The following is a 27,233-nucleotide window of genomic DNA, read 5'->3' on the forward strand; positions in this document are numbered from 1 at the left end:
AGAAACTCAATAAAAACTTATTTTATATTTAAATTTCTAAATATGTTTGATTTTATTTACAGTATTTGTTGTATAAATAAGTATTTCACAGGTTAACATCGAGACTAGGTACATAATTACACACTCAAGTTTTAACTTTGAGCCGCTGCCTTTTCAATTGTTTTCGTAGCTTCCTTCAATTTTCCGACCATATCCTAAAGATCAGAGATAAGAATTAATATTGCGAAATACACTATATTTTTGATTGAAAATGAACTAAAAACACCAGACTAGATTTTTTATGAGCAAACTTCTAAAAACTGATCATCCACACTTCACGTGTGTTCAGGACTTTACCAGAGACATTTTCTAAGTGAAAATGAACTAAAAACACCAGAAGTTAGACTTTCAGAAACTGATCGTTCACACTTCACGCACACAATAGTTTTAGTGGTGGTTTAGGGCTGCAGATCAAAACCTGCGATAAACTAATGTATAATCATAGCCTACCTGCAGTTGTTCTAGGGAACATTCAAATTGATAATTTGACTGTTCAGAATTTCCGCATTGTTCCGTTTTCAGGTTGATCAGATACGTCGGTCGACAAACCTTCTCCATGTAATTATTTTTGATGTAGAAATCAAGACGCCAATCGACGTCGACTATGTGTGCCGGGTTGTTACCAATACTGTAAATACAACAATATAAACCAGTATCGGCCTAGTTTCTGTCGTAGTGAGGTTCAAAACTTGAGGGATGTTAGACTTCCATGAACCAGTTGTGAGTATCGGGTCTGATCTAGTAGTGAGGTGTCCATTTCTAAACTGAGGGTCACAATGAGGGATGTAGTTTGCAGTCAGGAGTACTGAGCCTGACCAAATATCGTTTAGATTCGCAACTGTTTTGATAATTTCTCCGATGAAACTTACTTGCTCAATTCAGCTCTTACATCATCTTTCATTTTCTGCAACGTGAACAGAATTTCTAGAATCATTCAATAATTCATTTTATATGGCTTAACAGACAGTTATAGAAATGAACCGATTACAAATTTTGTTGCAGTTTAGAAAGTGATGGCCCGCCACGATTAGGAGAAACAGGGTATCATTACTCTTCGCCCAACCTCAGTGTTTATTCACCCACTTATAAACAACTGGCCCTCACCCCGTGTGTGGGTGTCACCTCGCCCCGCGTGTGGGTGTCACCTCGCCCCGCGTGTGGGTGTCACCTCGCCCCGCGTGTGGGTGCACCTCGCCCCGCGTGTGGGTGGCACCTCGCCCCGTGAGTGGGTGGCACCTCGGCGCACAGGAACTGTACACTTGAATGACAAAACCTACCACGTAAAGCTCGTTGAATATTTCAATTCGTTGTTGAGTGAATTTACAATCCTCAAGAATCGGGCTGATGTTCGATTCGTTGGCGTCGTGTTTCACCGATTCGAGAATCAACGTCAGTAACCCGTGTACGACCTGTTTCCTGACAGCAGCATCTATTTCACCCAAACCAGTATCTCCTACAGATAAGTCAAGAGAAGAATGACAAGAAGGTCAACGGGTCATACGTCTTCGAAAAATCAAAGCTCTCTCTTTCTCCTCTCCCCTGCCCTCCCTTTCATAAAGAATAGCCCTAAACGTCCTCAAACACTGGCACTGACCTAGTCTAGTACCTAGCCGTTGTTCGTTGTAGGGAACCGTAACAACGACTGGTATTCAGACTAGCACTGACCCATTTGTTGTCACTCCGCAATAAACCAGTATCTCCTACAGATAAGTCAAGAGAAGAATGACAAGGTCAACGGGTCATACGTCTTCGAAAAATCAAAGCTCTCTCTTTCTCCTCTCCCCTGCCCTCCCTTTCATAAAGAATAGCCCTAAACGTCCTCAAACACTGGCACTGACCTAGTCTAGTACCTAGCCATTGTTCGTTGTAGGGAACCGTAACAACGACTGGTATTCAGACTAGCACTGACCCATTTGTTGTCACTCCGCAATAAAATTTTGGATTTAATTGAGTCCTCGGGTTTTACCTGATATATCTGGCGGCGAACTCGAATTCAAAATAGTCTCGCCTAATTTCACGATCAGTCGACGGAAACATTTGTCAGGGACGTGAGCGCTGTCGCCGGCTATCGATAAATTCTCTAAAACTTCACTTGAAAACTCCATCTTTTACTTCCTGCTTCCGAGCGGCACCGTGCGGTCACTGCAATAACTAACAGTTGCAGTTTAGGTTCGAATCCCGTATGAAGCAAATAATTTCCATCGATTTAACAACTAATTAACACGTAATTGAATATAGATAAAGTTAATAATTTTAATAGGCCTACATGGCATTAAAATCAATTTTGCGCGGATAGGAATTATTTTCCACAAATACACAATACATAGCCGACAATTTTCTGTAACCCAGGGGTAAAATTGCAGTGTTGGCCCGTTTAATAAACACAGAAACACTAGTGTTGGCCTGGAAAATAAACGCAGAAACCCTAGGGTTGGCCTGGCGAATAAACGCAGAAACCCTAGTGTTGGCCTGGAAAATAAACGCAGAAACCCTAGGGTTGGCCTGGCGAATAAACGCAGAAACCCTAGTGTTGGCCTGGTGAATAAACGCAGAAACCTTAGTGTTGGCCTGGCGAATAAACGCAGAAACCCAAGTGTTGGCATGTTTAATAAACAAAAACCCTAGGGTTGGCCTGGCTAATAAACGCAGAAACCCTAGTGTTGGCCTGGAAAATAAACGCAGAAACCCTAGGGTTGGCCTGGCGAATAAACGCAGAAACCCTAGTGTTGGCCTGGAAAATAAACGCAGAAACCCTAGGGTTGGCCTGGTGAATAAACGCAGAAACCTTAGTGTTGGCCTGGCGAATAAACGCAGAAACCCTAGTGTTGGCCTGGAAAATAAACGCAGAAACCCTAGGGTTGGCCTGGCGAATAAACGCAGAAACCGTAGCGTTGGCCTGGAAAATAGAGGCGGTTCTGCGTTTATTTGCCAGGTCAAAACGAGGGTTTCTGCGTTAATTAAACGTAGTTATACTAGTGCAGAGCAGGCAAGGTTTTTATTTTGATTTGTTGAAAAATTGAACATGAATTTTTGTAAATATGTAAATGTATTAGGGTAGACAGACATCATTCAGTCCGGCCAGGGCTGCGTTTTTTCAAAGCGGTATTTTATCACTGGGATAGTGTGTTTTTCAAACTCGTGTTTACTTTATCATCAGGATAAAATCAGCTATCCCAGTGAAAGTTAACACACCTCCAATGTGGTGATAGCAACAATATCACCAAGATAAATAATCAATATATAATTTTTTAGTTGAAATTCTTGTCATCAGAAAATGTATCCATTGTGATTTGTACGATGTCGCTCTGTAGAGAAACATAGGAACAAAATATTTGTCTTTCTATCATCTAATTTAGTAATAATTGAAGAAAGGGCACCAAGTGAAAACCCCGTGAAAACATGGTTTTTTTAAGCCTGGAATTGACTGGTGCACGCGTGTCGGGGACACCATTCTAGGCGATTCAACGAAATCGTTGTTTAAATCGCCCTGTATCGCGGTAGAGCTATTTTGAGAGGCAGTTCTTCTATTAAAAAATTGACCCTTTTTCACTGTGAAAAGGGGCATCTTCCTATTAGAAGGGGACAGATCTTAGATATGAAGTGTTTGGGTACCTGAATAAATAATTTGAGAATGGATTAATTTTCATTTTCTAAAAAACATGAAAATTGCAACTTAATTTCGAAAAATATTGACCCAATTTTTTTGACAGTGACTTTGAAAATTTTAGTAAGTTCGCTGTTTACCACTGATTCAGTTTGGTTGAGCCCAATGTCTGTGAGGATTCTCCGGTATTCGAACCCGTGTGATGCTGAGTGGCACGTTTGTCATCATAGATTTGCTCCCGTTGTTTAGGAGATTTCAGCTATCTTCTTCTCGTTTAATCGACGCCCTTCGCAAATGTTTACAAAAAATATGACTAGCACAATCGCTGTGAATACAAAGACGTAAAATATCGTAATTTAGGAGGAAGAGTTTCGTGACTAACATTTCGACACTACGCCAATTATAGTATGATAAAGTAAAAATTGAAATATAAAATTACCACTGTAGCCTACTGCATGTAATATCCTGTGATGTGAACCGCGAATATATTTTTCAATTATTTATATTTGCGTTTGGAACCTATTACGGCAAGAAATCCTATGAGTAAGTTCTTGAAATGAGAAATGAGATCGAAATGTCAGCCTTTTCGCCATCACCGGGATAAGAGTAACCGGAATAAATACTCTTATACCGGTGATAGTTTCAATGTGCAAGGAAATACTACGTAATATACTGAACCCTCTAATCCTCTGAACCCTAACCCCTTAAAAAATCCTAAAATGAACCAATTTCGGTGTACTTGCCAAAAATAACGCGATTGTGCTATCAGAAATACCGTTATGAAGTTATGAAATGAATGCTAATGAAATCTATCGCCTACAAATTTTTCGAAATCTAAACGGCATATTTATAGTTTTTTTTCCATCCATTTTAAATGAAATATATATATATATATATATATATATTTGATCACAGATACAGCATAAAATATTGATTAATCGTAATCTCTTTATGTAGCAGACGGTAAAACAACGACGTGCGATTTAGAACTGGACGAATTATGACTCATTTCACTGCCTTCAGTCGTTGCCCTGAAATTGAATAAAATAAGCATAGATCATCAAAGATAAATCTAACTCGACTGGACTTGATTTTTGTTCAAGTGGATTTTTTCGTACCTATTCGGTGGTTCGGGAATCACTGTTACATCTTCTGGCATATCTGGATCCGTATCAGACATTACTTGATTTTCTACGAAAAATAAACACAAGAAAAAACTATGATAACAATCAAAACTTATATATCGACATGCACTGGGACATCCTCCCTCGACCAGTATTCAAATCCAATGACATCATGAGACAGTGTCACAGTACAAACCCCTGCCCTAGTAGACACATCCTCCCTCACAGGGATTTGAACCTGATGTCATCATGAGACTCTGTCACAGTACAAACCCCTGTCCTAGTAGACACATCCTCCCTCACAGGGATTTGAACCTGATGTCATCATGAGACTCTGTCACAGTACGAACCCCTGTCCTAGTAGACACATCCTCCCTCGCAGGTATTTGAACCTGATGTCATCATGAGACTCTGTCACAGTACAAACCCCTGCCCTAGTAGACACATCCTCCCTCGCAGGTATTTGAACCTGATGTCATCATGAGACTCTGTCACAGTACAAACCCCTGCCCTAGTAGACACATCCTCCCTCGCAGGTATTTGAACCTGATATCATCATGAGACTCTGTCACAGTACAAACCCCTGTCCTAGTAGACACATCCTCCCTCACAGGGATTTGAACCTGATGACATCGTGAGACTCTGTCACAGTACAAACCCCTGTCCTAGTAGACAAATTCCCATTGCAGAGATAAAAAGACCTTGTCTGTCATGTTCCTTCTTCACTCTTCCATGATAGAAAATTCTACAGTTGTGAAAGGTACATACCGTCTAATGAAAATAAACCAGTGCCGCGTCCACTGGGAGCTGATACTGTGTAGGACATGTAATCTTTATCCTGTTTATTATTCTCATCTCGAGGCACGGCAGTCGGAGTGGCGTGGCGAACTGGGCTCGATCTATTCTTCGGGGGTATATCGGGCTACAATGAAATCATTTGAACTTTAAACAATGGAATTGTTTTAACGAAGCTGTAACTGAAGTTTCTTCGATTCTTAATGAAAATAGGGCCTCCATGAATAGGATCACGAGTATTGAAAGTTTACATTTTGACTGACTTACAAGAGGTTGCGATGGCGGTGGAGATTTTAATTTAACCATCGGCATGATTCCCATCGGCGTATCAGTCTGAAAATAAGATAATGATATGTTTACAAACTGGACAAACCAACTTTATCCAACATCAGATCAGGATTAAATTCAAGTTCACCTGCAGGATTTGTAGCAAGTCTGGCAGAGTCTGAAAAGTGCTCACTTTTGGAAGATTTAGGATAAACCAAACCCTGACCAGACAGACAAGTATGCTGGAATTTTTTGCAAATACTTACAGCATAACTGATAGAAGCTTGGTGAAGCTGTGCAGCTTGTCTCTGCAACGTTTGACGTAAGAATGCCTCATCTTTCAGAGCGTGCAAACTGAAAGAATAATCAATCATTTCAAAAGTCTCTCATCTATCTTGTTCAGAAGAAAACTTTTTCTGCATCTTGTTTTATGATCCAAACCTTTGTTGAAGAATTGCGAACTTTTTCTCCCAAATTTTGTTGATTTTTTCCAACTCTTTATTCAACCTTTGGAAAAAAAAGATTTTTAAGTAATAATAAAATAAACATCAATACGTTAGACAATCATATCCGCACTTTCAAAACTGATCGTCCACACTTTACTGGAATTCACCTGAAACATTTTTAATTGAAAATGAACTACAAACACCAGATATCTATTTCATGGACTGTGTGAGGTTGTTGGCTTCTGGGCCACAGATCTGCAAAAATCAGAGCCTTCAAGGGCAAAATTTAAAATCTTTTCAAGGGAAGATCTTTTTTCTTACCGATTTACTTCTGCTTGTAATCTCATTTCATTTTTACGTATTTTGTCCGCGTCTGCCTGTTCGATGGCGTTCTTCATATTCTTTAGTTTCTCCTTAGCTAACTGTTCCTCCAGTTTATTCTTCTGTTCGAGTATTCGGTCATATTTCGCGCTCTCCGCGTTCATCAACGCTTGCGCCTCCAGTTTAGCTTGTTCCAACATCTGAACGGGAGAGAAATAGAGGCACATCATCAATCTATCACATTCAAATATTTTCACCAATTACCCAGTTGGGAATTTGGAGACCCGATAGCCCTCAGGCCAAGAACTTGGTAGCTTTTTTACTGTAAATATTGCATAGGGTTGATAATGCATCTGAGAACTTTGCGGCATTGGAATAGCTGTCAATATTTCACTGAGTTGATTAAGAAGTACCAGGGGTAGTCTACAGTACATCTCCCAAGTTTTGGCTGCTAGTGACACGGACTTACCTCTGCTTTCATACTGTCTAATCTAGCCTGTAGCTCCCCTTCGTGTTTCTGTCGTTCTTGTTCAAGCTGAAATATTTTTATCAAAATTCGCGTGTATATTATTTTGCCCTTACAACTTTTTATGGAAGAAAGTGATTGTGTGAATCTGTGAAACACGGCAGAAAATCAAGAAAAGAGTTGTGTTCATTTCGATTCTGTGAAAATAAATCTTTAATCTAATTGAAAATATATTCTGCAGTTAATTTTTAAAAAGTGGCTTAAATCATTCGTAAAAGATGACATGACATTTCTGTGTTCAATGTGTACATATGTGTATGGCACAGGCTGCGCTGCAACCCCTCCCCTAAAGATAGGGGCACACGAGCGTATTTTTTCGCCCGATCGCGGCAAATTTATAAATCGCCCGAAAAATTCCCTCGTGTGGCCACTTACGGCGACGAAGATTTCGTCGGCCGACTCGATCGCCCGGCGAATCGCCCGTATCAAACATGTTTGATATTTTCGGCCGATTATTTACGCTGGCGATCGGATCGCCCGCAAATTCGCTCGTCTGCCCGCACTCAGCGAATTTCGCAGAGCGATCCACTTTTATCAACCAATAGGATGCATTGTTGATATCATGTGATTCGTTAACTCTCTCCCACTAAGTGCCAGTCGCTGACCGAATTTCGGTTTGATCGCTATGTGTGCCCGCTCGTATCGGGCGTATAAATTCGTCGGCGAAATCGCTGGCGAATCGTCGCGATCGGGTGAAAAAATACGCTTGTGTGTCCCTAGCTTAATGTAGTTGGTGTGTTATACGTGAATTTGAATGTGAACATTTGTATCTTACATTTTTTCCAGATACTTAATTCATGTAGATTTATTGACAGCAATTTAAAAGATAAAGAATTTTTCATTTGAAAACATTGACCACATTAACATCATACAGCAAATCTAACATATACACATTCACAGGTTCCTGTGAAACGTAATCGCTTTCATGATTGGGGGGTAATAATCTTTACAATGACTTTCAGATGAAATGCATGTTGAGGTGTAACATGTGATGTCACCAGTTCAGGCTACATGACATCGCAAGTTTTCACACATTAAAGCTGAATGCCCTTTATTGAACACAATGGGGTGGAATTTAGCAAAAATCTTCAAAATATCAGCATTTTCTGGTACTTTGTCAGCACTGAAAGGGTCAATGGTCTGATTTTGAAAGTTAAAAGTCGAAACTACTCTCAAATAGAATTCGGTGTGTCACACACGTCACTTTAAACACTGTTTAATATGTAATGATATGTTTTCTACATACGGCATTTTTCGATGACATTTTATCCTTTTCGATCGATTCCTTCATCAGTTTGTTTTCATGTTTCAAATCGTCGATCGTCAAATTACGTTTGTTCACTTGTTCCCTCAGAACACCGATCTCAGTATCTACAGAGAAAATATTTTGAAAGAAGATTTTTAGGATAAAAACCGCTTTCCAAAATCTCTCATCTCTTCATGTCCTGGTCTGATTGTATATCGTACAAAAAGTCCCACCCCCAAAAAAAAAATTTTTCAACATATATCTTATATTCTAATATTTACTGGAACACAAAACACCAAATCATTTTACGAACCAAACTTTAATCCTTTAATCCAGCGGTTAATTTGTTAACCTCCAGATGTGTTCTACTACAAAACTGGCCACTTTCAAAGAAAATCTTTAAAACTCTCTCTGTTCCATAAACATGAGGAGAGGCTGAGTAGTTTCAAGGAGACTTAGCAAAGCAAAATAGATAGATAAAAAGAAAGGCTCCACTTTCCCTCACCCCTACAAGTGAAAGACATACTTAGAGCCTGAACTTGTTCCTCTTTTGTTTCAAATGCATCTTCTAAACGTCCAATTCGTTTCTTCAATTTCTGATTTAAGTCGTTCGCTTCCTCGAGTTTGGCTTCAGCAGTCGCTACAGCCGTGTTATCAGCAGCGAGTTTCTCCGACTATCAATGAGAAATACATAATTCACTTATTTATCACTGATTGAAGGGGGTATCAATCTGCTGCCTGAAGCCTTCACAGCTTTACATTTTATCGGCACACTTTTTGATCATTCACACTTCAAATGTGTTCGGAATTTGACCTAAGACATTTTTAATTGAAAATTAACAACAAACATTAGAAATTAGACATTTTTATCAGTGCACTTTCGAAAACTGAGACATTCTTATTTGAAAATGAACTATAAACACCGACAATTCAACATTTTATCAACACACCTTCGAAAAGTGATCATCCACACTTCACAGTACTAAAGTTGAATGTCTGTCCAAAGGGGTCTGTTCAAGGTAGAGGGTAAGTTCCAGGATGCTTTCTCATATTGTTATTGGACACAATAAATGCCAGTCAAAGATAGGTGTGTGTAGTGTAAAGATAGCAGAAGACATCACTTACTAGTTGTGAGTATTCTTGTAGTTGAGTTTGTAAATTCTGTATGAGAGCCTCTTGTTGAGAGATCTGTAACTCTAACTGGCGACACCTGGTGGCCATTCCTCCTTTCTGTTGGTCATCTTTCTTTTTCGCCGAGCGCAACTGACGATAGTACGAATCCTGAATCAGAATTGAATGATAGAAACATGGATCATAGATTGTAACTGACATCAATAATTTCTATATCTCCCTTTTGATGCAGCTAAAAATCCATTATTGCTGCTTTGCAGCTTTATTTAGGAATTCATACTGATTTATTAGACTTCTATACTAGTTCTTTTCACAAATTTCATCTATACATTGTTCTCATCTAGACCCAGTTCAACATTTCTGAGAGGTAAACCTAAAATCAGTTCATTTCCAGTATTTTAAACTGTGGAACTGGGTTCTGGTTGTACATTGTCAAACCCGATTAATTCAGATCAAACCTTTAATACTCCAGTACCATCCATGATCCTTCTAGAAAAGGGGGTTATGTACACCATAGTAGTTGGTGACTGTTTTCATTATCAATATTATTTACTGGTACTATTCTCTACAAAAGCATTTACCTAAACCAGAAGCATTTTAAATACATGAGTATTTATAAAAATATAGATGGAGAAAATTGTGCAGGGATGGATCCAAAAAGGGGGGCTATAAGAAATGGTATTCATTCAAAGTACTGAAACATCACTCCTTGGATCCGCCCCTGAAGAGGCTGAATAAACCGTTATAACCCAATGAATAAAAGGTTTTACATATAGGCCTACAGTAAAGTCCTCGATTATCAAAGCAAAATCCATACACCAAAAAGCACCAACTTCCGAATATAGTACAAGATCTATTTCACCTCTTCCTCTGACGATTCAGTGTCGCCCTCTATTGGTGAACCGACTTCTGCATTGCCACCTATAGGTGAACCAATTTCAGTATCGCCACTTAGTGGTGACACAGCACTTCCCCCTGGTGGTGAAACCGTCAGTAACACACCAACATTCATGTTTGTTGATAGTCGAGACAGAACCGTTGTCGACCCAGCGCCGGACGCAGTGTCGCCCCCTGATGACCAACGAACGTTGCCCCCTGGTGTCGGGGATAGAACCGTTGAGCCAACCCCACGGTTTATGAACTTACTTCTTGAGATCCTTTGTCGTTTTTTGAGTTGATCCTATGGAAATTTATTTTGGCTGAATTTAACTCAGAAGACAAAGATTCTCGAATCTTTCCAGCAATTTTTCGTCAACTATTTAACTAACTAGGTGACTTATTTATACGAAAAACAAATGGGAATAGTATATCTTTCAAAAACAGGAATTTCAGACACTGCTCAAATTAAGGGAGTTTCAAGCAACTTTAAAAGCATTTTCCGTTCAAAAGGAGTTTTACGGGACCCTGTACCCACTGGTTAACTAACCAACTTTAGGAGCGAATGGCCTTCAAAATCGCATACAACTTTGAACATAAAATGTCGGACTTTACGATTTTGACTGCTTTTAATTTTTAAGAGCTTCAAATAAACATCAAAGATCAACGTAAAAAAAGAACAGTACTTGAATGGAACTACGAAAACGGAAAAACCATAATTTTCGAGGACGACTCAAAATATACCTTAGTGAGTTGAAGTTCTTTTAATTTCTGAAGAGATCATATAAAATATGTTTCTCCTTCGAAATAGATTTATTTTCATAACTATTTCGATTTGCAGGAGGAGAAATGTTTCGACCTACCATGTATTCTTGTCCGGCTTTCGCCAGTGCGTCTGTTAACTGAGTTTGAAACGCTCTCCGAACAACGTTCATTCTCTGTAAATAGAAGAAATATCGTAGAGAAAGACGTTTAAAATCTTTCAATACGAGTTCGCTCTTCCTTCCCCTGTTATTTTCGCCGATTCGTCATTTTTCTGTGTGCAGATTTACGAAAGATGAGAAAACAAATTTCGACGTGTGAAAACAAACGAAATGTTACCACGAGAAAAGAAATATCCAGTCGGGCAAGAAAACAAATTATCATTTTAAGAATCAGCCATCATAGTTTTCTAATACAAACACAATATTTGAAATTATGAGTAACTTGAACACACTTACATCTTCGTGGATTTTTTCAAGATTCGAAATTTTTCCATTAATACGACAATACCTACAAATAGATACATGTATCATCAAAAAATAAACTGGAACCTCAACTCAGAAAATAATAGACCAAAAGTCTAAATTATATGATCATGAAACTAAAAGCTGTAAGCTTTTATCATCGCATGGGCTTATGCCAATTTTATGCATCCTCCCTCTGCAGGGACTCGAACCTGATGGCATCGCTACACTCAGCCACGGCACGAACCCCTGCATCAGTAGACCGGGTGCGCAGCTACATGCGCAGCTTTCCAAACGAAAACTGGCGGCACCAATCAGATTGCTCGTTGTATAATCGTTGAGGCAAATTTCAAGGAAGAACTATAAATGGGAAAACCCGGGCTAAAATAAAACGGGATTTCTGATTGGCTAAAAATCACATCATCTGAACTGCGCATGTATCTGCGCACACGGTCGATTATGGCAGGGTTTCGTGCCGTGGCAATCTCGATGCCATCAGGTTTGAATCCCTGCCGGGGAGGATGATTTTATGTGGTTTGTGAAAAAACCGATCGAAAAACTAAACCACAGACGGGATACCGACTGACTATTTACCTACAGTAGGTAGGACCTGATTAAAATAGGTGATATTTTGCATGGTTGGTATTTCATGGATGCCTATTTTAAAACTAAATTATTCAAGTTGTACGATAAAAATTACAATTCGATTCCTTTCTGTTGAACTTTGCTGTCGTAATCGGACGTTAAAGCGTTTCTCGTGAAGTCGATGTCTTTTTTCAGTTTGTCGACGTCTTGTAGTAAATTCTGTACGTTCTCTGTTAGGTCTTTGATCAGTAGAATTTCTGTGTCGTCCGTCTGAGTCAAACGGTCCTGACTGAAGAAACCGATCTTAACCTGTTCAGCCAGTGACGGTCTGCGTAAAAAAAATGTTTTGATACAATCATTTTTTTTTAAATTCTTTGAAAATTGTTCCAACGAGATTTTGAGAACATAATTTTAGGGTAAATGTACTTGATTTGCATGGTACATGCACTGATCTGTACAGAGTGCAAGCATGTGACCATGGACCAAATAAAAAAGTCCCAAATCTGTGTTCGAATCAGAATCATAGATTGAATTGGTCTATATTACTAGAGCAAGGGACGGGTTTGTTCGACCTGTTATTCATTACTGAAAGGCGAGAACAACTTCGACGCTGCCCTCGTGGCTCAATAAACTAAACCTGTAAACACTGCTGAGAGTTAAATTTTGACATTGGTTTGACAGTTCTCAGTCGACTCATTCGCCATCTAGCGAGAAAATAGGCCTACAGAAACGACGTATCGATTCTACACCGTTTTAGAGCTATTTGAACGCATCGCTGCGCGGTGGAGGTAAAGTTAAACCAAATATTACTTACTTCCAGGGATTATCGTCGCTACTGAATCCATCGTCGATAGCGTTGATGTATTTCTGGATGACTTTTTCTTCTTTGCGAAACGATCGCTTCGACACTTCAGCCGCCATCTTGTTGTTGCTACCAAACACATCAGATCCGCGGTGAATGAACAACTCCGTAAAAAGAAAATCAGTTTTTAATTGGTATTTTCGTTCTAAACTAAACAAGCAATAAATACCATGCCATTATTTACTCTTCTTATTGTTTTACCCAAATATTAAACTCACTACATCGTATGCTAAATAATTTTGTTTTTCACAAAGTTCCGAAGGTCGTCGCGCTTAGTCGGGCTAAAAAAGCAAAATTATTTACCATACGATGTAGCAAATATAATGTATACCATTTCGGTACTTCCGTTTCGTGGATGCTCTAAAACATTAGACCCAAATTGCAATGTTTCGGCGTTAAATTCTCCGTAAATGAACTCGTTTAGTGTCAGCCTGTTGTTGAGGATGGGTTGCGTGTGCGCTAAGGAGTCGATTACGGTCGGTAACCGTAAATTCTACGTCAGATCAAGACTCGGAGAAGGGTAAACAATCTGTCAACTAAATTCCTAAAAATCAAATTGATTTACTAAATACAACGAACTGTCATGTCATAAGTCTGTATCAGTCACAAGATGAACTTCGGTTTTCGTTGTAAATCTCGACTAATTTCTATTTCAACCTGATTTGAGAGCATACCGGGTGTCCTTGCCCTAGAGGCTAGCTCAGTCAGTTTTGATGGTACCTGGCAGTAGTTAGTTACCTAATCGTTGGTGGTAAGCTTTTTATAGTCGGAAGGGCTTATATACTTATGTGGTTTGTGAAAATATCAGATCGTGAAACTAAACCACAGTCAGGTTACTGACTAACCTGGCAGTTGACCAAAAACATTGATTTTTAATCCATTTTCAACTGTATTGAAGGATATCCAAAAGTTTTCATTGAAAAGGGTTGAAAAGAGAAAACTGACTCAAACGTTTGCATGCCTACATAGGTATCAAACTTCAGTTAGTAGGCATGGAAACATATCGTTTTGTAAATTCATGAATTTTGATGATTTTCCATTTCAGAGGTTTCAGTTTTGTAGACCTCGTCGAAGACAAACACAGCCATAAATTGTACGCGTTGAAACGTGTGGCGTGTCATTCTAAAGAGGACGAACGCGTCTCGATGCAAGAGGTGGAAATCATGAGAACATTCGATCATCCGAATCTGTGCGCGTGCGAAGTATCGTCTCTCGTCGCCGTAAACGATTACGCTAAATCGATTATCAGCGAAGTCCTCATCGTCATGCCGTTTTATAGGGTAAGCTTGCTCGATTGGGATTCCACTGGGAGCAAATGTGCGGCAAAATAATCCCCGCTTTTGATTCCCACTCTTTTTTCGGGCCAAGTTTTCTAAGATATATATGTGTTTCAGAAAGGAACGTTACAAGATGAAATCGATCTGATGTGCAAGAAATACGAACACATTCGAGAAGATCGAATTCTACGTTTGTTACGAGGAATCTGCGAAGGTTTACGAGAGATGCATCATTTCGACCCACCTTATGCTCATCGGTAACAACCACAAATAACTTCACGCTCCCAGTTCATGAAAAAGTTCGAACTCTTATTGACCCCTTCATGGTTAACTAATCAATACCCTAAAGTGCTGGAGATAATTTGAAAATGTTTGAAAATTCCACCCTAGTGTTTTGAATAATGGACATACTGCTATATTGCATCTACACCGCGGTGCGGTGTATCAGTAGTCACTAACATTTCACTGCGTTCGACTGATGCTGCCATCTTTCAATAGAAATATGAACTAATTACTAATAACACCAGTACACTTGTGATGCGATGTACTAGCAAGGTCCATCACCAATTTATACACCGCACTGCGGTGTAAACACACTGAGAAGTTTAAGAAACAATATTATTATTTGAACTGCAGTGATATGAAACCGGCGAATGTTCTACTAGACGACACCGATCAGCCGGTTCTGATGGATTTCGGTTCCGCTGCGAAAGCAAGAGTCGAAATCAAAACCTCCGCGGACGCACGAAAACTGCAGGTTAGCTTCTAGATGATATAGATGGTGCTGTTGTTGAAGTGGCTGCGTACAGATAGATTCTGGGGTTCGATTGACGTGAAAAATGGTTGTCTTTATGAAAAAATATGAAAAATTTGTGTCAAATTGTGAGAATTTGTGAATAATTCAAGAAAATGCTCTGTCAAAATATATTGATCCCAGTTTGTGTGTGGAGCTCAGAACTACAGTCAACCTCAGATATATACCGCTCTCCCACATACCGCCACCCCCGCCTACCTCTAGGTTTACTCAATGTACATCGCTATATAAATACATAGTACGATATACCGCCATACTCTCTATACCGCCAAAAACGTTCTGCACCGATGTGGGCCCGTGATATATCGGGGGTTGACTGTAATTCAATTTGATGACTGATATTCAATAAGAAATTTTCTGACTTTCTCACATCTGTTTATTCAGGATATCGCGGCCGAGAAATGTACGATGCCGTTTCGACCGCCCGAATTATTCCAAGTTCAATCATTCACGAAAATCGATGAAAGGGTCGACATCTGGGTAAGGGTTCGAAAAAAAATTCTTGAAATGGTTGCTGGCCTTATGCAGGTATTCACCCGGCGTCTAGATTCGGTAAACCCCTTCAGAAACTCGATAGGACAGACATACAGTCAGCCCAGATATACTGCCCTCCCATTTACCTCAAACACCAGGTTTACTCAATGTACATCTCTCTACAAATACACAGTGAAACACCCCGATATACCGCCGTACTCTCTATACCGCCAAAATCATTCTGCACCGATGTTGGTGCGGTTTATCGGGGGTGGACTGTACTTCCCAATTATTGAATCAACACACTTTCAAAAGCTGATCGTCTCCACTTCGCAACTTGTGTTCACAACTTCACCTGAGACATTTTTAATTGGAAAATTAACTACTAACTGTCAAAATCTGATCACTTCACTTGACACCAGTGAATGTCTAACGGGGTGTGGATTTATACAGTTCGATGACGTTATCCAGTTTTAACCCTGAGACGAACTGTAATCAAATCTGAAACGGAATTTCATTATTTTTTTCAGTCATTGGGTTGTACGCTTTACAGTTTAGCATTTCTAGAATCGCCGTTCGAGCAAGTTTATCAAAGAGGTGATAGTCTGGCGCTGGCTGCGATCGGAGGAAATATTAAGTACCCTAACTCTCACATGTATGTATTTCATGAAGTCTTTTAACCCTCGTGGAACTTAAGTCCCAGTGGGTAAAAATCTGTTTACTGTTCATTTTTCTGTCGATCCGTCGATAGAATCGAATTTTTTTGGAAAGTTTTGAAAATGCTGCATTGGAGGGTCTTGATATTTGGTTTATACATGTGTATCTGCTTGTGTGATAAAATCAAAATGGCTGTCTGGTTGTTTGCTGAAATCCGCTCTTTTACTTGTTTTTGAAGTTTTCAAGGGAATTTTGTATTTCCATATATACCAGGGTACTGGTACTTATGCATATTTTGTAACCTCTATAGATTGCAAAGTTGCTGCTCTATGACAGTGATGAGTCGATTAATTGTAGTTATATTCCGGAGGGTGTTGATTATCAGATTGTCAAGCAGAAATGCCGGTAATAGAAAAAGACTTTTCTTTTTCCAGCCCACTTTGGACTTGAGTTCTAGCAGCTATTGCGTTTACTTTTCGCCCGTCCAGTTATGAAAAAAGCCTAACTGAATTACGTTCTTCTTCGCTTCTAGATTCTAACCTGATTGTGATGCAGGTTCATCTGTTCCCGGAATTCAAGCCTGCCTCCGCAAAAAAACCTTAAAAGTCTTGAAAAACCATATTTTTTCAGAATAATACTTTCAGGAACATTTATTTGAAAAAATATATCTTTTGATACTCGGTATAACATTAGTATAACAAAGAAAAAGACATAACCAAACCCCCTCCCATGTTAACCCTAATCAAATTTAAGAACAATTATCTCTAGGTCAATACTGGGATTTACAGGTATCAATAATTCAGTAGCCTGGATCATTCCCTCCAAATAATCAGTTCCCTTAAATTAAGTATAATGTGAAGTGCGGATTGTTCAGTTCTTGAAAGTGCTGATAAAATGTCTGATGTCTGGTGTTTGTAGCTCATTTTCAATTAAAACGGTCTGATGAAATCCTGAACAAGTGTACAACATTAACAAATTGGAGGAAATAGTGATAAGGTATTGATTGTGTGAGAGGTTCAGGTTCCAGGCTGCAATTTGATACCTGCTTTAATAACAAATGGTAAAAACGTATGTAACAAACATATTTTCTTGTTGATTTTTTCCAGCTATTCGGAGGAATTGATTAATTTAATCAGATGTATGTTGGTCGTCGATCTGGAGCAACGACCGTTCATTGACACAGTTATACAACACGTCGATAACCTGTTAATCGCGATGGAGAATCGAATTTAAACCGGTTCGAACGACGACGCAAAAACACGATTAACCCTCCGAATTTCAGGGCACCGGAAAATAGAAAATATATGATCGTTGAAACTCGTCAAACTCGCTTAAAGTCGTCATAGTTGGAGGGCCATCATTATGACTTATCCAAGTGTACACTAAGTGAATTGTATTAGAAATACAAGTAAGGACTCTCAATAATGTACTGTGAGGACTTATCCAATAACGAATTAAGTGAATTTGGCTAAACAGTGGGACCTCATGTTGAAAAAACTTCAACGCACAAAAAAAGATCTGTTTGCTTTAACCGATAGTTCTATATACAGTGGAACCTCGTAACAAGGAACTTCAGGAGACCAGAAAATCTGTTCGTTATAACCGATAGTTCTATATACAGCTCATTACAGCGAACTTCAGGAGACCAGAAAATCTGTTCGTTATAACCGATAGTTCTATATACAGTGGAACCTCATTACCAGAAAATCTGTATCCAATATAGGATTAATCACATCTTTACATCTGGGTCAACATCATGCATATCCAGTATAGGATTTAAATCACATCTTTACACTTGGGTCAACATCGGTGCCATCAGAGAGTTTGTTGTATGAGGCTACATGTACTAAAACCAAACATGAATGATAAAACAAACTTATAAAATACATTGCATTCACTGAATCTCACTCACTCAAAGTGTTTTAAACTGAACAATTAGTGCCAAGTCAATATTTTACTGTTCTGCTATGAATGCATGTTAAACTGATTATGATAAATGTTATAAATCTATTTTTTTAAAGATTACCGATATACTGTAAAAAATACAACGATCCGATCATGACCGTTAGAATGTAATAGAATCTGATTATTTCATCCATTGATTCCCGAAAGAACTTCATTCTGGACCCATTTCCACAGTGGGTGGTGGTGGTTAGATGATACTTTGTAGAAAGTATGGTAAAGAGTTAAACCCTTTCAGTGCTTGCCGGAGATGATTTGACAAATTTCAAAAAGTTAGTTACTAAACTGTTTGGCAGGTGCTGCCATCTTACATTAGAGATAAAAACTAATTACCATACACCGCACTAAAAGGGTTAAGATATTAAAAATGAACTTTCTTGTCTCTAAGAGTTCGAGTTATTGAAAATCAGACGATTTCGACAAGTTTGAACGGATAGAAATGATAGAAATGAACTCATTTCTAGAGTTTTAAAAAGTAAAAATGATCTATACTAATTTTGATTCTTCGAGAGTTCGAATAATCGAAAAATGAACTAATTTGAGAGTTAAAGTAATCGAAAATCTGACTCTAATTCAAAACTGTGTAACTGTATTCACAATCTTTCGAAAAAATTTCTCACTTTTTTGCACATGCGAACGATCTCAGGTATGACGGTACGACCACCTTTGGGTAGAACGCTTGGCACTCTGCGTTAACCGTTAATGGCCCTGTTGTACATTTTTTGGTCGAATCTTTTCCGAATAAATGCGGAACTGGAGCTAATTTGTTTGTATATATTTGGTGGAGTTAAATCTAGTCATTTTGCACCTCAATGATATTACCCACCCAGAACTCAGTTCGTCAAGCCTCAGAGTAACGACTCAGAGAAACAAGAAACATGCTTTTGGCAGACAATGTTTCCTAGAAGATCAAACATGTTTCATTCTGTGTTTCCCTGCATTGTGTGCGACGTTCGGCTTCAATTGATGACTCAAATATTGTACTCTTCATGTGTTCACTATTTTACTATAGCACTGTAATATAATCCCCGGATCTGGGTCTAGATTATTTCGGTTTTGGGAATCCTAAATTATGACATTGATTAATCGATAGGAATCATATGTTGTATTTGTTTGATATCACTGATATTTGATAATCAAACACAATTAAATAAATGTTATAATAAATAAATGTTACATTATATACGATAACAGTATCTTGAAAGGTTTCATTTTCACCCACTCGGGCGCGCTGTGCTGTGGTCAGACGTCGTAATTGTAATCGTTATAATAATTGAGAGGATGGTTGCAGTTTCTTTGTAACCGCTTGGGGGCGCCGGATCAGCGATTGGTCGATAGTTAGTTTCATAATTGAAAGGCTGTTAATGATTGGCTATATATAGTGCTTTGGGTCCAACACGAGGGATTCTCTGGAGGCCTGCTCCATTTTATCTCGGAAAATCTTTTACGAACAACTCGAATGAAACAAACCCCTTTTTGCAAATATGTGTGGAATTCGGAAGAAAATGAACCCATAAAATTGAATTATTGTCTATAAATTACGATATGGTTGTTCTAACTAGGTTTTGCAACGGCAGGCATGTTGATAGCCTCCGAGTAAGTCGGTGGTGGTTGAGCGAACTCGGAATATTGAGGAGGGGGTGGGTATAACTGGGGCTGGGGTGGAGCTAGAGGTTCGAGCGGGGCCAAAGGCCGGGGTTGATATGTAGAAGGCGCCGGTGGAACTGCTGCCGGTGGTGGTGGTTGTTGAATAGTGCCGCTGGCGGCGGTTGCTGTCGTAGTACAGCGCGTCGCCGACAGGTTCGTCGTGGTCGGCTGCAATGATTTCGCACGTTTTCCGCGGCACATGCAGCAATAAAGGAAGAAAACGACAGGAAATGCTGAAATAAAGAGATATTAAAATAGATAGTAAAATATTTCGAATCATCCTGATATCGGTAGTGGTTTCATTTTCAGTCGGCTGATTAATCATTGCTAAAACTGTAAATATCATTGCATGTAACATTTTGTTTTTAACGTGGCCCGAGAGATGATACATGCTGTTATAGGGCCTGTGCGTATGGGCATCCAGAATAGACATACTTTCTTGAAAGTCGGGGCGCGAAAGCCCATTCGGGTGCCATAAAGTGCCCTTCATTCAGTCCAATCTGAAACTTTCTTTTAATTTATTGATGGGGTTCTAATTTCGCTTAAGTACTTACCAATGAATCCCAAATATTTCAAGTTCGACGCGCCCTCGGAATCTTTTTCTGAAAAGCAACCGTTACAGATAGACGTTAAAGTTCGTGGACCGAGACATCCTTCCAAACGAATTTATTTTATGTGTACAGAAATATTGTCCAACTTGAGAACGTCCGGTTTGGATAGTAAACTCCGCTCAAGTCGGATCTTGACTTGAGAGTGATATCTGAGTTGGATGGTACAGTAGACTCCGCTCAAGTCGGATCTTTTGATTTGAGAGTGATATCTGAGTTGGATGATACAGTAGACTCCGCTCAAGTCGGATCTTTTGACTTGAGAGTGATATCTGAGTTGGATGATACAGTAGACTCCGCTCAAGTCGGATCTTTTGATTTGAGAGTGATATCTGAGTTGGGTGGTACAGTAGACTCCACTCAAGTCTGATCTTTTGAGAGTGATATCTGAGTTGGATGATACAGTAGACTCCGCTCAAGTCTGACAACTGGTGTTTGTCCGAGAGTTTATCAACTGAGAGGAGTATCTGGATATTTTATGTAATCCTACTTACCACATTTCTCATCATCTGATGCTACAATTTTCGCGATCAGGAGTCGTGAATCGGCAGATCGTTTCAGCCATCTTATTGTCAATCTTAAATACTGAAAAATAACGTGAAAATTCTATTATTCGATACATTTATACTGAATGATGCGGGAATGTATAATGCGGCATTCGATACCAAGATAAAATCCCAATTTCCACATGAAGATGTGAAGTACGACCAACACCAGATATTAGAAATTTCAGGGAGCCCTCTCGTTTTGGGGGATGCAAATGATATAAAGCGTATATGAAGCGTTCTGCTTGAGGTTTTGCAGTGCTCCCCTGCAATTTCATCCTGAAAATTTGAAGCGTTTTAGGCATACTTAAAAAAGATACTCCTAAGCGAGATAGCGGAAATCAAACGCCGGTCTGCACGGGTCAATTTGTGATGGAAAAATGGAATCTGAAAACTTTCTTTGAAGAATTTGGGGATTGCGCGGGGTTCGCTCGCTACGCACCACTGGGTACCGGCCTGCACTTGATCAGCACACTTATAAACTGATCATCGTCCACATTTCACATGTGTTCAGGACTTCACTTGAGATAGGGACTTTTAATCATAAATGAACTACAAACACCAGATATTAAACATTTTATCAACACACTTTCAGAAAGTGATCAAACACACTTCACATGTGTTCAGAACATAGTTGAGTGGAAATGAACTACAAACACCAGATGTTAGACATTTTATCAGAATAATTTCGAAAACTGATAGTAGTCAAGACTTCATCGATCTAGCGAATGGACTTGCAGATTTCACAGGCCTGCCACGCTACGTTACGTGCCTACATCCGGGACACTCACCTCAGCAGACGTGCCGTCGAAATGATCAGAAATACTACTGGGATTTATAACGCTTTCCATTACCGACCAGCTATCCTGCATCTTCGTCGAGAAGGCTTCGTTTTTGTAAATCGTCCTATAGTACATCCTTTCAATTGTTCCAAATTTGAAAAAATCGACGGTGAACGACAATCTGTAGGCCTGCGTTCCGTTTACAGCGTACGTTACAGACAAACATTTTATTTTTCGGATGGATCTCGTGCTGGTCGATTCGATCTTTCCGCTCGAGTTCCCATTAAAAATCACGTATCGTCCTAAGTTTTTATCCTGAAAAAGAAAAAAATTGCCAGAAATATATTCATTGTATGATGGCGATAGTGATGATATAGGCCCAATCAGCAGCGACTCCGGTTTGGCCGAATCCACGCACCGTTGGTCACCTCAGAAACTTTCAATCTTTATGATTCTCAAATATCTACAGTAGTCCCAACGAGTTCCCTTGATTCGAAATTAAGTTGAATCCCAACACGCTACCGAGTTCCCTGATTCTTAACTCGGTGAAGTATTTACAGCACTCCAACGCTACAGTGTTACGATTTAGCTATTTTGGCTTAATAGTAATGCTGTTTGTAAAGTATTTTTATGTAATTTTTTAGCAGAACATCTGCGGTTTTTATAACATTGAGCGCGCGTAGATCGACATTCAAGACCCTTCCACTGGCATCTTTAGGCTTCATTGTTCCAATTATTAGTTAGTATCCAGTAGGCTTATTATTATATAAACATTGGTTAAACCATGGTCTTGAGTGGCGATCTCGCTACTTGTAGAGTATTTTAGTTATATTATTCTATAGAATGTTGGGGAGTTTATTTAGTAATTAACCAATGGAAAGGGATTGAGACTTGGGATGAGATTCTGAGGATAAAAAGGGTTAGTTCAGTAGATTCGGGAGAACTAGAGAACGGGAACTAGAGAACTAGACGGGAGTGAGAGCTAAGTCAAGTCCAGAGAAAAGCTAGTCAGGAGTACCGAGATATCAGATCGGGAACCTACGGGAGAATAGCCGAGGGATTGGATCTGGATCAGACGGGTTGACTATAGGATTTACGCTGGATTGTAACTACACATTATAGAAGACATTATGTATCGGATGATGGAATAAACATACACTCATATTATACAAGATAAAGGCAAACTACTGAGTTAAGTATACTTTTATATCCCGGATTCTAGAGCTAGGCACGATAGTCTAAATCAGAGTTATCGTAGCGAAATCGACGACCACACTCATATCGTTTCAACTGAGTTCTCTGATTCTCAAATCAGTGAAATATTTACAGCAGTCCCAACGCTACCGAGATCTCTGATTCTTAACGGTGAAATATTTACAGCAGTCTCAACGATACCCAAGTTCCTTGATTCTAAATAATAGGAGAATCTAGAAAGTTTCCTGTTTCTTAAGTCGGTACAATAATCAGCCCAACGCTAGCAAGCGTTCCCCGATTCTCAACTCGGAGAGATATTTACAGTGCGATCGTGATCAGGTTGCCTGATCCTCAACTCGGTTTATCTGTATATGTCTGATCAAACAAAATCTCAACGTGATTGGTTTATGAATGTTTCTCTATTTACTCACGTATTCTTGTTCCCAGGACGATTTCGGAAGCAGTGACCAACCACTGCAAAGCGGCCAGGACTCTTCACAATCAGCAACAAGAACTAAATCGAAAAAATAACGGTATCTTTCTAATCTAGATTGATTAAGGTTTGATGCAATTTCTTCAGCAAAAAATTTAAATGTTACGAACGAGTCTTTTTTCTGAATACTGAAGGCCAAAATTTTTGTCTTAAACGATAGCCGCATTCTAAATGGACTTTGATTGCAATCTTACTTCTCGAGAAAATCAATCCTGAACATGACGCACCACATTGACGTCATATTCCTGACATATATAATCATATAATCATATAATCTACTCACTCGTTTTTCCTGTCGCAATATCGCAGTTATACAAAACAGCAACCGCAACGAATATCAAAGTGTTACTGATGTTAATAAAAGCCATCAGAGAGAGTATTTAAACTACGCGCAACAAAATATATAACAGTCAAATAAATAGCGTTTTCCTCGTGTAGATTTCCTATACGTATATACGTGCAATGTTGAATTAATACTGAAAAACAAATAGGATTTTCCACATGCTTAAATACGCGACGGGTCACAGCATATGACAATGAATTGGCCCGATGACGTATTTTGTACTATAAATAGCTCTCAACTCATTTTGTCCTCGACGCTATACGCGATCTTGTATAAGCCATAGTTACAAGACGCGTTCACACGACGAAATTTAGACCGGCCTAAATTTGCAGGTCCGGTCTAAATTTGAACCGGACCACGTACGGACCCATTTAGACCGATCTAACTAGTTGTCGTTTGAACGCGGCTATAATCTCAATAGCGTAATGTGATTTCCGGTTCAGCTATATCTGCCTATTCATTCTCGTTTCGGTTTTTACATTTTCTAGACACATTTTATTGACCTTTCTGCAAGAAAGATGGGTTTACTGTCTTGTAGTTAATTACTATAGGCGCGTTACACGACGAAATTTAGACCGGTCTAAATTTGGTCCGGTCCAATTTAGACCGGACCAAGCGTTCACACGGGCAAAAATACCGTTCCAAATTAGACCGGTCTAGTTTAAACCGGTCTGATTTGGCACGGTCTAAAAAAGCGAACCAGGTCCGGACAAAATTTTGGACCGGTCTAAATATGTGTGTGTGGACATAAACTGGTACCAGGTCCGGTCTAAATCGTAATTCTGAATCTCTGCGGTATAGATGTCGCGACCTCTGCGGCAGAGTGTGAGTCCAGTTTATTAAGTTCTTAATGCTTTTATTACCGTTTATGTAATTATTCTTAAGAACTGTTTTTCCTCCCTATACTATGGAAATGTTTGGAGCGTAATTCGTATTCGTATATCGTGATCATCATCCGTTTTACTGCCGTGCTTTGAACCGTGTTTAAACGACACTTAAGAGCGTTCACACGGCGTTTTGACACGCGGTGATAAAGTCACCGGGCCCACAAGATGTCGCCATCTGCTAAATGCGCCTGGATGAAGTCTTGCTTCCAGATTCGAAGTATAGCAAGACATTATTCATTTGACCAATTCGATCCTGTGTCAGGTTTATACATTTTTGCGGATGCGAATTCGATTTTATTCTATCACCCCTAGACGAACTTTAATCAAATCTGAAACTGAATTTCATTATTTTTTTCAGTCATTGGGTTGTACGCTTTACAGTTTAGCATTTCTAGAATCACCGTTCGAGCAAGTTTATCAAAGAGGTGACAGCCTGGCGCTGGCTGCGATCGGAGGAAATATTAAGTACCCTAACTCTCACATGTATGTATTTCATGAAGTCTTTTAACCCTCGTGGAACTTAAGTCCCAGTGGGTAAAAATCTGTTTACTGTTCATTTTTCTGTCGATCCGTCGATAGAATCGAATTTTTTTGGAAAGTTTTGAAAATGCTGCATTGGAGGGTCTTGATATTTGGTTTATACATGTGTATCTGCTTGTGTGATAAAATCAAAATGGCTGTCTGGTTGTTTGCTGAAATCCGCTCTTTTACTTGTTTTTGAAGTTTTCAAGGGAATTTTGTATTTCCATATATACCAGGGTACTGGTACTTATGCATTTTTTGTAACCTCTATAGATTGCAAAGTTGCTGCTCTATGACAGTGATGAGTCGATTAACGGTAGTTATATTCCGGAGGGTGTTGATTATCAGATTGTCAAGCAGAAATGCCGGTAATAGAAAAAGACTTTTCTTTTTCCAGCCCACTTTGGACTTGAGTTCTAGCAGCTATTGCGTTCACTTTTCGTCCGTCCAGTTATGAAAAAAGCCTACTGTCTGTCACACATGCTCTCCGTGCGACGTTTTGGTCCGTAATTTCGTTAATAATCGGTTTATCTACCTTTATTATGCATCAATTTGTTCAGTGAGGAATTTGCATTCAGAAATAAACAACAATTTTCACTTAAGTTGTTTTTGTTTTCATTTATGCGCGATAGTTTACTCAGCATACGCTCGCGTAATGCTGAAAAATCCGCTCCGCGGACGCTCGGAAACGTTACAGTGACGTCATCACCTGCTCATTAGCATATCAAAATACAGTAGGTGGCGCCACGTGACGGGCCATAAAAGCCGTTTTTCAGCATTACGCGAGCGTATGCTAGGTAAACTATCGCTGATAGAAGAAAACACAAACAAATTTCTGCCAGTTCATGATTTATTTCTGAATGCAAATTCCTTACTGAACAAATTGAAGCATAATATTTACAGATCAACCGATTAGTAACGAAATTACGGACCAAAACGTCGCACGAAAAGCATGTGTGACAGACAGTAACTGAATTACGTTCTTCTTCGCTTCTAGATTCTAACCTGATTGTGATGCAGGTTCATCTGTTCCCGGAATTCAAGCCTGCCTCCGCAAAAAAACCTTAAAAGTCTTGAAAAACCATATTTTTTCAGAATAATACTTTCAGGAACATTTATTTGAAAAAATATATCTTTTGATACTCGGTATGACATTAGTATAACAAAGAAAAAGACATAACCAAACCCCCTCCCATGTTAACCCTAATCAAATTTAAGAACAATTATCTCTTGGTCAATACTGGGATTTACAGGTATCAATCATTCAGTAGCCTGGATCATTCCCTCCAGATAATCAGTTCACTTTAATTAAGTATAATGTGAAGTGCGGATTGTTCAGTTCTTGAAAGTGCTGATAAAATGTCTGATGTCTGGTGTTTGTAGCTCATTTTCAATTAAAACGGTCTGATGAAATCCTGAACAAGTGTACAACATAACCAAATTGGAGGAAATAGTGATAAAGTATTGATTGTGTGAGAGGTTCAGGTTCCAGGCTGCAATTTGATACCTGCTTTAATAACAAATGGTAAAAACGTATGTAACAAACATATTTTCTTGTTGATTTTTTCCAGCTATTCGGAGGAATTGATTAATTTAATCAGATGTATGTTGGTCGTCGATCTGGAGCAACGACCGTTCATTGACACAGTTATACAACACGTCGATAACCTGTTAATCGCGATGGAGAATCGAATTTAAACCGGTTCGAACGACGACGCAAAAACACGATTAACCCTCCGAATTTCAGGGCACCGGAAAATAGAAAATATATGATCGTTGAAACTCGTCAAACTCGCTTAAAGTCGTCATAGTTGGAGGGCCATCATTATGACTTATCCAAGTGTACACTAAGTGAATTGTATTAGAAATACAAGTAAGGACTCTCAATACTGTACTGTGAGGACTTATCCAATAACGAATTAAGTGAATTTGGCTAAACAGTGGGACCTCATGTTGAAAAAACTTCAACGCACAAAAAAA

The 27,233-nt window shown here is 39.2% G+C and overlaps 5 protein-coding genes across 7 annotated transcripts; 2 read left to right on the forward strand and 3 right to left on the reverse strand.

Annotated features, from left to right (window-relative positions):
- Positions 1-50: 50 nt before the first annotated feature.
- Positions 51-4,285, reverse strand: LOC141911987 (COMM domain-containing protein 3-like). The gene is made up of 7 exons (XM_074803127.1): positions 4,083-4,285; positions 3,784-3,968; positions 2,006-2,190; positions 1,317-1,492; positions 909-943; positions 490-667; positions 51-194 (listed from the first exon to the last, which is right to left on the reverse strand). Exons 3-7 carry the CDS (start codon positions 2,142-2,144, stop codon positions 132-134), a joined length of 591 nt encoding a protein of 196 aa, XP_074659228.1. The 5' UTR covers positions 2,145-2,190; positions 3,784-3,968; positions 4,083-4,285; the 3' UTR covers positions 51-131.
- A 255-nt stretch (positions 4,286-4,540) lies between these two features.
- On the reverse strand, positions 4,541-13,108 carry LOC141911899 (uncharacterized). 3 transcript variants are annotated; one of them, XM_074802993.1, is made up of 17 exons: positions 13,001-13,108; positions 12,302-12,514; positions 11,596-11,647; positions 11,239-11,313; positions 10,362-10,679; positions 9,494-9,649; positions 8,895-9,042; positions 8,369-8,493; positions 7,066-7,131; positions 6,597-6,796; positions 6,271-6,336; positions 6,096-6,183; positions 5,830-5,895; positions 5,657-5,689; positions 5,536-5,605; positions 4,762-4,834; positions 4,541-4,674 (listed from the first exon to the last, which is right to left on the reverse strand). In XM_074802993.1, the coding sequence occupies exons 1-17, from the start codon at positions 13,105-13,107 to the stop codon at positions 4,593-4,595; spliced, it is 1,938 nt and encodes a 645-aa protein (XP_074659094.1). In that variant the 5' UTR covers position 13,108; the 3' UTR covers positions 4,541-4,592. The 3 variants fall into 3 exon arrangements, with proteins under 3 accessions (XP_074659094.1, XP_074659093.1, XP_074659095.1); XM_074802992.1 differs by having other exon boundaries at positions 5,536-5,689; XM_074802994.1 differs by lacking the exon at positions 10,362-10,679 and having other exon boundaries at positions 5,536-5,689.
- Positions 13,109-13,400: 292 nt separating this feature from the next.
- LOC141912067 (serine/threonine-protein kinase 16-like) lies at positions 13,401-19,399 on the forward strand. Its single transcript, XM_074803248.1, has 7 exons — positions 13,401-13,568; positions 14,094-14,328; positions 14,443-14,582; positions 14,962-15,082; positions 15,524-15,619; positions 16,144-16,268; positions 17,377-19,399. The coding sequence occupies exons 1-7, from the start codon at positions 13,459-13,461 to the stop codon at positions 17,501-17,503; spliced, it is 954 nt and encodes a 317-aa protein (XP_074659349.1). The 5' UTR covers positions 13,401-13,458; the 3' UTR covers positions 17,504-19,399.
- A 387-nt stretch (positions 19,400-19,786) lies between these two features.
- LOC141911578 (uncharacterized) lies at positions 19,787-23,964 on the reverse strand. The gene is made up of 6 exons (XM_074802563.1): positions 23,785-23,964; positions 23,440-23,522; positions 21,824-22,129; positions 20,982-21,072; positions 20,434-20,481; positions 19,787-20,112 (listed from the first exon to the last, which is right to left on the reverse strand). Exons 1-6 carry the CDS (start codon positions 23,867-23,869, stop codon positions 19,787-19,789), a joined length of 939 nt encoding a protein of 312 aa, XP_074658664.1. The 5' UTR covers positions 23,870-23,964.
- A 681-nt stretch (positions 23,965-24,645) lies between these two features.
- Positions 24,646-26,951, forward strand: LOC141911579 (serine/threonine-protein kinase 16-like). Its single transcript, XM_074802564.1, has 3 exons — positions 24,646-24,669; positions 25,090-25,214; positions 26,825-26,951. The coding sequence occupies exons 1-3, from the start codon at positions 24,646-24,648 to the stop codon at positions 26,949-26,951; spliced, it is 276 nt and encodes a 91-aa protein (XP_074658665.1).
- Positions 26,952-27,233: the final 282 nt, after the last annotated feature.

Source organism: Tubulanus polymorphus, chromosome 10, assembly GCF_964204645.1.
Source record: "Tubulanus polymorphus chromosome 10, tnTubPoly1.2, whole genome shotgun sequence".
Taxonomy (NCBI): Eukaryota; Metazoa; Nemertea; class Palaeonemertea; order Tubulaniformes; family Tubulanidae; genus Tubulanus; species Tubulanus polymorphus.